The sequence below is a fragment of the Limulus polyphemus genome, unplaced genomic scaffold (genome assembly GCF_000517525.1).
Source record: "Limulus polyphemus unplaced genomic scaffold, Limulus_polyphemus-2.1.2 Scaffold154, whole genome shotgun sequence".
Taxonomy (NCBI): domain Eukaryota; kingdom Metazoa; phylum Arthropoda; class Merostomata; order Xiphosura; family Limulidae; genus Limulus; species Limulus polyphemus.
In genome coordinates this window covers 527,898-539,871 of record NW_013665764.1, presented here as the reverse complement: position 1 = coordinate 539,871, position 11,974 = coordinate 527,898, and the positions used below count along the sequence as shown (strand labels likewise).

At 32.1% G+C, this 11,974-nt stretch overlaps 1 protein-coding gene across 1 annotated transcript in view; it reads left to right on the top strand.

The window, feature by feature from the left end:
• Positions 1-11,974, top strand: part of LOC111084557 (nephrin-like) — a 137,616-nt gene that overhangs the window by 101,730 nt on the left and 23,912 nt on the right. Inside the window, exons 13-18 of the mRNA XM_022381239.1 lie at positions 3,061-3,304; positions 3,569-3,865; positions 4,500-4,778; positions 5,494-5,802; positions 6,238-6,516; positions 9,167-9,346. Coding sequence (XP_022236947.1) covers positions 3,061-3,304; positions 3,569-3,865; positions 4,500-4,778; positions 5,494-5,802; positions 6,238-6,516; positions 9,167-9,346 — 1,588 coding nt within the window. The remainder of the gene's footprint in view (positions 1-3,060; positions 3,305-3,568; positions 3,866-4,499; positions 4,779-5,493; positions 5,803-6,237; positions 6,517-9,166; positions 9,347-11,974) is intronic.

Below are 11,974 nucleotides of genomic sequence, written 5' to 3'. Positions count from 1 at the left end.
CACAGCTTCAATAACATGTATTGTTATTTACTGTAGGCTTCACTTATCGAGTTACTTTAAGTAGGATCAGAAATTCTATAAATCACAAACTAGAAACCCCATAATCTCGAGCTCTTTCTGAAGATAGACCGTTCTTCTCATCGAAAGAGAGATCAAACTCCCGAAAGTACTTGGGTTATCGGCTTTATTGTTTGTTGATTTAATGCCTGTATTGTTCGGAATTCAGTGTGCCTTTTATTTTTTATATCGAATATTTGAATTATATTGCTCCTTAGTTGTATGTTAAGAATAAGAATCTTTTGTTGTTAGTATTTTTTATATATTTGTCTATTATCTTCTCCGGATGGATCTTTAAAAAAAAAGACACATTAAATACCAAATATTAACATTATAAATGTTCATTCCTGATAATCAATTGCAAATAATATAGTCTCTCACGTGTCGCTTTATTTAGATTTACTAATCAAAATTTCTATAATTAGAAAATAACGACTGTAGCGCCAACATCTCCCCTTTATTTACAAATTAACGACTGTAGCGCCAACATATCCCCTACAAATAGAGCCAGACAAATGTGATGCCACATTATCTTGCCTTAGAATACTTTTTGTTGTTTAACCTGATATTTTTCAGTGTGTGATTGACAATATTAATTGAACTCGAGCATTAAACATAAATATATGAATGATCAGTGAAAAAATAGAGAACAAATTATAAAAAAAATAAAATCATAACTGAATTAGATTTCAGCACCAATAAGTCTGCTCTCACATAAAAATACCGTATAAACATCGTTATCAAAAGCAGATGCCACTATGTGATTCATATACAATGAAGAGCAATGTTGCATTAAACCATGATTGATGCACAGTAACAACTCCTTATGTAGAAATCTTCGTAGTAATTTACACATACTTGGCTATCAAGCTTAACCCGATGGTGTAATATAGTGTGCAAATAATTGGAAATATTTTCTTAATCTGCATTAACCCAAGATTGATACACAGTAACAACTCCTTATGTAGAAATCTTCGTAGTAATTTACACATATTTGGCTATCAAGCTTAACCCGATGGTGTAATATAGTGTGCAAATAATTGGAAATATTTTCTTAATCTGCATTAACCCAAGATTGATACACAGTAACAACTCCTTATGTAGAAATCTTCGTAGTAATTTACACATATTTGGCTATCAAGCTTAACCCGATGGTGTAATATAGTGTGCAAATCATTGGAAATATTTTCTTAATCTGTTATAAACCTTAATAATTGTGGGGTAGGAGAGAGTTGTTTATTCACATGAGTAAAACGTTTGTAGGAAGTCCCTCATAAGATTCGTTTGTCTTACAGTACTGTTAAGACAAGAAACAACGGTTAAATGAATATAATGAGAAATAACCCACGATTCGTGCATGCCTTTTAAGTTATGTTCATTTGATTTTATTTTTACTTGTCTGTTTGTTTGTTTCAGATCAAAGCCACATTAGACTATCTGCTGTGTCCCCCTCGGGGAAACAAACCCCAAATTTTAACGTTGTTAGTCCGTGAAGTTACCATTGTTCCACCAGGGGGACTTTACTTCCTTTATAGAATGTTATTAAACCTAGTAGAATGGTTAACTGTTTGACTTCAAATACCTTGCCTGTTATTCTCTACGCAAAGTCTTCATTTTATGTATATAAAAATCCGTATTAATGATTAGAATGGGCAGTTAAATAGGTCTTATAATTGTGTTATAAAATGCACAATATTATCCAGAGGGCGTTAAAGTTAGTGCATTCATATTTGAGTATATGTATAACACTTCGATGCCAACAGCCGAAATTCCTTCAATTAGAAACACAGATAAATCATTATAAGATATATATATAATTATTTCTTTTAAATTCTGCGACTAAAGGGTCAGTAACCTTGAACAATTCAGATGAATATTTGCTTATACGTTTTTTTTTCCATCATTACATATCTCTGTATTTTATGATATCTCAACATTTCCACAGTGACAGATATTGAATGCCTCGCATTCCGATTTATTATCTACACATTTCCGAAACTTTGGTATTGTTATGTAACAATTTTCCGAATTCGACTCGAAGACAGGAGCTGAAAGCTTACTCGATGTATTGAAACGTGGACATACATCCGATTGAGATATATTTTTGTCAGATGTCAAGCTACTACTTTGTATCAATGAAATAGTTATTATTTGTGAAGTCAGTGATTCTACAGCCTACTACTAGTTAACGATAATATGGCTCAGCTAATATCCTTCTTAAAATGCTGGCCACTTTGGGAATACATTATTTTGTTCCATTTTAAAATATTTATTTTTACTTGCACTAACATCTAACTGTATGGTCTAGCTTGGCTTCTTTTATTTCGATAGAATCCTTTAGTATAGGTTCTAAATACGTCATGCGTCACCTTTTATGTTCTCTTGTATATCTCTTAGTGCCATGTGATTGATGATATGATAAAATGGCTTGAATTGAGATGACAGCATGGATCTTTTGAAAGTCGGACAGCTAGTGAATTGTTTATGTGTCAGAAACAAATATTTGAAAACGTTAGATAAAATTGAGACAATGGAGAGTATTAGGGTTATTTCTTTAAACCTATGCATTGATATTTATCTCACTAGAACTTCAATTTTCTCAATTTTTGTTTCTATTTTTCTGAATAAAAAAGAAACAAATGTATGTCTTCCCGACTTAGTACGTATCGCTTTGCGTCATGGTCTTCCTTTTACACTTTCAATTCTAGAAGAAATTCTCTATAATTTGATGAGACTACAAAACATTAGATTGTTTCCATTTCATGAGTAACATTGTTTTTTGTTTGTATATAATCGATTGCTCTAAGGTTTTATTGAAGATCGCCGTAAACATGTTATTTTTATGTTGAAAAGGGATTGTATATGTTTATTGCCTTAACGTACGAAGAGTGAGACTACAACAGTATTTATGGCTATGTAAAATAAATATATGTTTTACATATGTCGTAACATAAATATGTGATTGCCATTAGATTTTCCACCGGTTTTTTTTTTCCTCGATAGATTTCCTTGGTGTGTGTAACAGATAGCAGCCAACCCCCTGCAAGTATCACCTGGTGGAGGAACGATCAGGAATTACAAAGTGAACAAGAAGAGCGTTTAAACGCTATTTATGGAGGAATTTCAACGGTCAGCAAGCTGGAACTGGTAGTGACAGCAGAAGACGATGGCTCCCTCTTCACGTGTTCAGCTGTTAATAAAGTCACGCGAGGAATTGTCAGAGATGTGTTTCTCCTATCGGTGATCTGTAAGTTAAAAAAAAAACAATTCAAAATCGTACGATAATAACTACTAGCAAATTCAAGAATATGTTACGTTGAGTAAATATGATATGATATCTATTTTATTGACACATGAAATTGCTGTTGTAAAACAATTAACCTGTCTCTTCAATTTGATAATAATAATAATAAAAAAAGATCACTGAGGAGCTATTGACTGAGGAATTAATTAAATATTTATATTATATGTACATTTACTGGGAGTGTTTAGATATTTTGTTTCGTTCTAGATAAACCTGTATTCTTGCACCTCATCAAAACGATTGATATCATAGAAAATCAGACAGTCGTCGTGAATATGTCTGCACGAGGTAATCCACCGCCCATTCAATACACGTGGATTTTCCGCGAGATCAAGATCCCGCCAGCTTCATCGCGCTTTAATTATGAAGGACGACGGAGGATTACTGCAGAAGGACCGTTTCTTAAATTACAAAACGCTAGTCGATTGGACAGTGGAATCTACTATTGTAAGGCAGAGAATGAGGAAGGATCATCAAATGCATCTGTAGAGTTGAATGTTTTGTGTAGGAGTAATATATGTCTTAGTACAATTATGTAAAGGCATTCATGTGTTTAAAGGGTTAACTAAAATATTAATGAAATGTGCGTAAATCTAAAAATGCATATAACGTAAAACATGACGAGCAGGTAAAATACAAACTTCAAGGTTAAAATAACAATTTAGAGCAGCATTGTATTTCCCTAAGAATCAACCGTAGTTGTATCTTTTTTTTTTTCTACCTCGTAATTATACGCCACCAGTACGGTGTCCTTTTATGTAATGTTAATAACCATCCACATTGTTATATATCTCGTACTTTCAAAAACTATGCAATACAATATAAGAGATTCCTGGGTATATTTAGTTATATATAATAATTTTATATCTAGAAAATTAATGGCAAATTAACATCGAGGTTGAACAAAGTAAAGTAAATTGAACTGAACGAAACACCGGTTCAAAGTATTTTTTTTTTACATTAAATTTATATTTTTAGTTACATGTAATAATTTTATATCTAGAAAATTAATGGCAAATTAACATCGAGGTTGAACAAAGTAAAATAAACGAAACCGTACGAAATATCAGTTCAACGCTTCTTTTACATTAAATTGTAAAATTATGGAAGTAAAGAGAGCTCTGTTTTTTTTCTACAGATCCAGTTTCAATTTTAAATCTTACCCAAAACCAAATGGTAAAAGAGGGTGAGAAGTTTATGCTAGAGTGTTGGATCGATGGTAATCCAATAACACACGACACGGTAATGTGGAGACGACGGGGTGTGGACACGGTTTTGGAGAGCAGAAGTTCAGGTTCAGGAAGATTTCTCTTGGAAATCGACAAGATAACAAGAACACATTCCGGCGAGTACGAGTGTGTAGCCTTTAATGGCATTGGCCAACACGATGTCGAACAAGTACAACTTTCAGTTATGTGTGAGTTTTCCGTCATTAACTTACCTCGATCTGACATACTTACTGCTATGTTCTAATTTCACTAACTGTTTTTTTCTGTTATTATCAGCTTTCGGTTTTCATACCAATTACTCCAAATTTGTTTAAATTATAAATCTAACAATTATTACTTTCGGTTTCTAAAACAATTATTCTAAAATTTTATAAATCATAAACGTAACAAATATTGCCTTCGGTCTCCATAACAATTACTTCTAAATTTTATAAATAGTAAACCAAACCAACATTACCTGCTTAATGTCAGAAGTTGGATTCTAATCACACTTTAATTAACAGCTATACGATTAGCGAAAATGTGTTAGTCCAAATTTATGCCTTTTAATTTTCGAATAAAAAGCTTTAGAAAACAATTACTAATAATTTGTCCTGATGATTGTTTTGTTTCAATTTTAATTTTTTAAGTTGTTTATTTTTTAAAAATCTGCAACTTACTGGATAAATACTTCGATGCTTTGAAATTTCAAATACGTGGTTTATTCATTTCCTTTCTTTGACAACGGTGGAATCATTCAATTCAATTTCATACTTCTTTATTTATTACTAATTAGTTTATCGTTTGAGCCACAACTGATAAGGACAACATAATTTTTTGTAGTGTTTATTTCAAAGGGTATTTAAAGTAACGTGACAGTATTTTTGTTTTGAATATTCACTTGGGGTTTTATTTCTTTCTTAGACAGGCCAGTGTTTCTAGAGTCAAACATGGAAACAAAAGTTGCTGGCGAAGAAGGTAAAAGTGTTGTGATGAGGTGCGAAGTAGATGCAATGCCTGATGTCACGTTTGATTGGTATTTTAAAGGTAGGCCAATCAGTTGGGTATTTCCTGTGTGGAAATACACCACGAAAACTGAAAGAAACGAAGATTTGAACTGGATCAACATTCTGCATATATATGACGTTACCTTGACCGACTTTGACACTTATACTTGTGATGTTTCCAATGTCCTTGGAAAAGCATCAGTGGACATAGATCTTGTGAAATCAAGTAAATATTTCACATTATTCACTTTAATGTTGTTCATTTCTACACAAAATTACCACATTTATTTCCAATATCAAGTAGTCAGTTAAACCAATAATATATATTCAGTTAGTATTAAATTTTGAGGTCTTAATGAAGTTAATACAAAATTCCCTCGAAGTTTCTTTTATAATTAAATTTATTTATTACCGTTTTCATAGATTTGGCCAAAAAATCTTTGTCAATTGAATATGATCATTTGGAAATGTGAAACAGTTAGAAAAACATGTTTAGAAGAAGTTTTAAAAAAATCAGTTTAGTTTTGTAATTAATAAGTTGGCTGAGTATTGAATTTTGGAGTTCTGAATAAAAAAAAATGCAAACTTTGAGCAACTAAAAATAATGAAATTAACATGGCTAATTTTACGTCACCTGTCTCTTATTTTTATTTTTTAAAAGGCGAACCAGACCGCCCATTTGAAATACGTACTTGTAACGTTACCCACATTTCAGCTTGTGTTTCCTGGAAACCAGGCTTCGACGGTGGATATAGCCAAACCTACGACGTATTTTGGAAGAAGGAAGATGACAGAAACTACAGCATTTTTCATAATATCAACTCTTCCCTTTATATTTTCAGAAATCTGAAACCTAAAACGAAATATTTATTTAAAGTAGTTGCTAAAAACCATCTAGGATCAAGTCAGCCGAGTGAAGAATTAATTCTGTGGACAAAACGTAAGTGATGATTAGATGCAATAGAAATCTGCTCAACGACTTATTTACTATACCAATAGACAAGATGGCTTAGGCTCCGTACTTACATTTATCTATTAATTCTGTGGACAAAACGTAAGTGATGATTAGAAGCAATATAAATCTGCTCAACGACTTATATACTATACCAATAGACAAGATGGCTTTGGCTCCGTACTTACATTTATCTATTAATTTTTTAATTTAATAAAGAGTGTCTTGCTCAAGCTAATTTGGAGGACAAATCTCATGGTTGAACTGTGAGTCTAGTTTCATTTTCTTATTTAATTATAGTCTATGAAACCACGAATTTATATTAAATATGACATTAACAAAGGGTACGTGAGGATGGGTTTTCTCTGTTTATTTTTAAGCCGAAAGATTCATAGCGGACTATTTGTATTGAGGTATCGAAACAAAATTTCTACCGCTATAAGCCCTCACACTTACCGTTTAGCCACGAGAAGGTGTGAGAGTAGGTCAAAATACACAGTGTTCAGATTTTGAAAAGTCTATATCAGAAGTTATATGAAACTCCGAACACCAACATTGACAGTGATAGCATTTCACACTCAATTTATATCATGAAACCCTGAACACCAACATTGGCAGTGATAGCATTTCACACTCAATTTATATCATGAAACTCTGAACACCAACATTGGCAGATATAGTATTTCACACTCAATTTATTTCATGAAACCCTGAACACCAACATTGTCAGTGATAGCATTTCATACTCAGTTTATATCGTGAAACCTTGAATATCAACTTTCGCAGTAATAACATTTCACACTGAATTTTTTTCCACATATCAGTGCGAAAAGATACTAAGATATTTCTAAAAAAAAGACGAATTATGAATATTTGACGAAATAGTCTATGTGAAATAATTCAAAGGGTGTTTTACAACTTAGAAACAAATATTTACAAAGTATATTGAGAATTTTAAGATGGGAAGTGAGAATAAGGTTGTAAGGGTTTATGGTAAGCGGTGCGTACTGTTAAGATAAACAGATGATAAATGTGATGTTTTGAAACGTCTAGGAAACATTTTAAAAACAGTTGTATTTCCTTTTTGGACTGTATAACAATCATAATCACAGGAAAGGTTTATTGCGGACAAATAATTATATTATAGCCATAGATATTTCAATTAAAGCAATTATTTTTAAAAGCGTTCAAGAAGAAAACGAGTCGACTGACTCTTCTTTCATTTGAAATTGGCCATTAAAATGGTTTGTTGCATTTTTGAAGATTGCGTGTTTCTTTTCTGTAAAATAAAAAAAAAAGTTTTGGTGAACGAAATACACAACAAGTTTAGTATACAAATAAAGATAATACAAGTTATGTAATAAACCCTTGTGTTCTTTGCCACGATTCTGTCCGTGGACCGTGACCCATTTTTAGGGAACACACAAAAGAAAATGAACACCTCTGAGGAAGAATATGAAATAGCTCTGTCCTTCTGGATTCTGTGCTCGGGGCGCATATGCCAAGGAAAATAATCTGGACTTACTTTAGTTATTAAAGATTAAATTATTCTTACAAGAAAAATGTAACTAACTTATACATACAGAAGATTGTACGGAGGATTGAGTACGTAATATTAAAAGGAATTTAAATAAGTAAATCCACAAATCGCGTTACAACCACGATTAATTTAAAGTAACAGTGGAATGCAATGTATCAGAACTACATTTTGACATTGTTTGTGGTTTTGTAGGTAGTATGAGGCCATAGAAAATTGATCACTTTTGAAAAGGGTATCTAATAGTCCTTTCCGACGCAAAATATTTATACACTTACGTTATAAAGATGTGTTTAGATCAAGGATTTAAAATTTTAATAAAGGGCACATCTCTTGTACTTAATGGCACTGGAAACCAAAAGTATATAGATCAACTATAGGCACCAGAACCATCCAGAAAGATACCTTCTAAAATCCGCGGTAAACAGAATCTGGCATTTTCTAACAGGTGAGAATATACGAACACAAATGTTAGTACTCGATATAATCAAGAATGATCCCTACTTGGAAACAAAGCTTACGGGGTATGGGTTCTCCCAGTCATACTTCCCATTCAACTGTCGCATACCTGAAGCAGTTTGAGAATGAAACAGGTATTCGTCGTATTCTTTAATAAGACATTGGTCAGTTCGTTGAATTCAGCGACTGTGGATTTCTATGCGATGGGATAGTTGAAATAGACCCTGAGAAACCACTGTACTCAAACACTATATGGATTAAGGAAACAATGCAGATAAAAGTGGTGTGCTTTGGACATGACAGCCTTGAAATTGAGCCTTCTGCAATGAAATCTACGGTGTTTGGCTGTTTTCAAGACGCACTGTTGTCACAAAGAGCATTACCGAACGTGGCGACATGAACTGAAATCACGTGGTGAGGCTCCTATATCGTTTGAATATAACGTATTCAACCTCTAAACGATATAATGTATAGCCCAAATTACTTTATAATAACTTGCATTGCTAAAAATATTTCATCTCATAATATTTCTACTATAATAGCCTTCAGTTATCGAAATCGTTTTTATTGTTTGTTTTTTTCAGAATAACTCACACAAGGCTTTTAAGGTGTAACAACTTATCCATTGTAATAATTTTTTAGCTGTTCCATCAGTGGAGTCTACGAAGGTCGTGAACAATCAAGTCTACAGCAAGGAGGCGCTGATATCACGGTTAGTTTGGACATCCATTGCTGTATGCGGAGCAGTGATCTTTATCTTAATTGCCTTTATTGTAGCCTGCTGTCTACGGAGAAGACATCAGTTACGAAGAGAAGCAGAAGGTACTAAATATTTTCGTAAGGTTAAATCATCAGAACCACATTTTCATATCAATAGATCTTGTGAACTCATTGAACTGTGGTAAATTAATATCCCATAGTGTTGGTTAACAAATGAAAATATACTTTAATAATTTTAATCAATAACCACAATATTTCATTGGAACACAATATTTTGTTCGTGAATAACTGTTTGTATATTTATAAAAGATATGTAGCATATATATCTATGATTTCGATTATAGTCTTATGAATGACTACGCAGTACGGTTTATTTTATAGTAATATGATGACGTATGTATATTAAAATACTATAGTTAGGTTTGTACTAGAGCATCGTAATGATTTTTGTACTAAAATGATGTGTACGTTGTTTTTTTACCTCAGTTGTTAGTATAATTTAGGCATAAAATGCTCAAAACATTCAGAACATTGCATCAAATGTGACATTTTACATTTTATGAATTAATTTAAATCTAACCTCGTATATTTACATGGGTATCTCTAAAATTGGCATTTAACAACAGCACAGTTAATGTTAAGTAGTAAGTTATAAGGACATCTAATTTAATTGATTTGTGGTCTCAATCTGTGGATGAGAAAGCACTCATTCTTATACGGAGATTGTGTTTATCGTCGAATTTAGTCTTAAATGATTTGAATGGACGCTACATGACAATCACATAAATGGTGTTCTAACTTCGTGATGTGAAAGACTTTTGAAACTTGCATGTTCAGCCATATCGTATTGGAAGAAATATAGCCTCGTGTACAACAAAGACAAATAGATGAATAAGTAACTTCAGCTATCTTCAGTGGTTTTCTTGTGTATTTGTATAAGAAAATAATTTTCAAGTGCAAAGCTACACAAGAGTTTATCTGCGTGATCCCCACAGTGGATATCGAAACCTGAGCTTTAGTTGCCTAGTTTCTAAAACTTTAGGAACTTCATAGTTTAGGATCGCAGTGTAATTCCTCTGAATTAATTTCTCATTAATTTTGCCACCAATCATACCAACAGAAAAGTAATCCTAATGCAAGTACCTCTCGAAGTTTTCAAACTCATTGTGAAAGAAATCATAAGTGGTTTTTATTTTATACGTACAATGGATCAGGATCCAAGTTTGCTCTTAAACACAATGGATCAGGATCTAAGTTTGTTCTTAAACACAACAGATCAGGATCTAAGTTTGCTCTTAAACACAATGGATCAGGATCTAAGTTTGCTCTTAAACACAATGGATCAAGATCTAAGTGTGCTCTTAAGCGGAGTTGGCGTGCAACATTCAAAACTAAATAAAGACTTGTGATTTTTGCGAATGACCTTACTAAGTTTATACTGTAACTAAAATGCTATCATGTCTACTATTAAGATATTCTAAGAATTTGGAAACATGTTTAGAATGTTTAAAATTGGTAAAAGTATCATTACCATATCTTTGGTTTACAATGATATAAAGGTTTTAAAGACGCCGAATTTTTCTGGACACCGTTTTCAATTAAAACCAGGAAAGAGACTGGTCAATACGATAGCTACTGTATCTATTTGGCTGTAAAGAGTATCGTAAAAGACAGGGAGTCTTCAGCAACGAAATTGATAAAATAAAATAAAAATGGCGAATTTATAAATCATTCTTATCATCGTAGTAAGCTAGCTAGGTTCTTAGTTGTACGTTTCTTCTAAAGGAATGTTAGTACCCAAAGATTCTATATCCAAAACTGTCACAACAAATTTTGCTATGGGTATTGAGGTTTTGAATTGTTATTTCAAAATTAAAATCATCATTTAATATGTGCTTATCACAAGTAAATCTATTCCAAATTTAAATAAATAAACTGCTTTTGTATATTCGTAAGTAGCAATATACAAAACAAAATGGTTTGTGGTTAATCACATAGCCCAGGAAAAATTGTTTAATAATGAGGGTAGAACTCCCGGTGGCTCAGCTAATAAAACTTAACATTTTAGGTTTTGATTCCGCCCATCGCTATTTCTTTAAAGTTAAAAAAAAAAACGAATCCTGGTGATCTAATGATTCTGTTTGGTGAATAAACTGTATTTTTTGTTTTCTAAAGTGATTCTTCTATTTCTAACAGAATCTTGATTTCACTTAACAAATTTTCTTGTGCCTTTTAAAATCCTATTGATCTTACGTTAATGATTTTCTATATTAAATTTAGCGATACAGTTTCAGGTTTAAGTTTTTTAAACGCTAAAACCTGCTCTTTACTTATGCTTAAGGGCCTATATCTCAAGTTGTAATTATTAAATTAAATTAAAGTCTTTCCGCCTACTTGAGTTTTAATATTAGTTAAAGATTCCTCACTTTTTGGCCAAATAAGCTATTTTAATAATTGCTGGAACAGCAATTTAGAATTGAGAAAAAAAAATCAAATTGTAATTTCTTAAGTGTTGAACTTTAAAACCATTATCCAAAACTTTATTTTCAATTACTTTTATTATGTAATTAGAATAATTAAAAATGACATTATCGGGACGTTCTATATCTAATTCTTTTTACTTGATGCTGTATTAATACATTTAGTTTAATCCAATGGTTTTTATTATACTAAACTAGTATTTTGTGAGGTTTGTTATGAATTTCGCGCAAAGCTACACGAGGGATATCT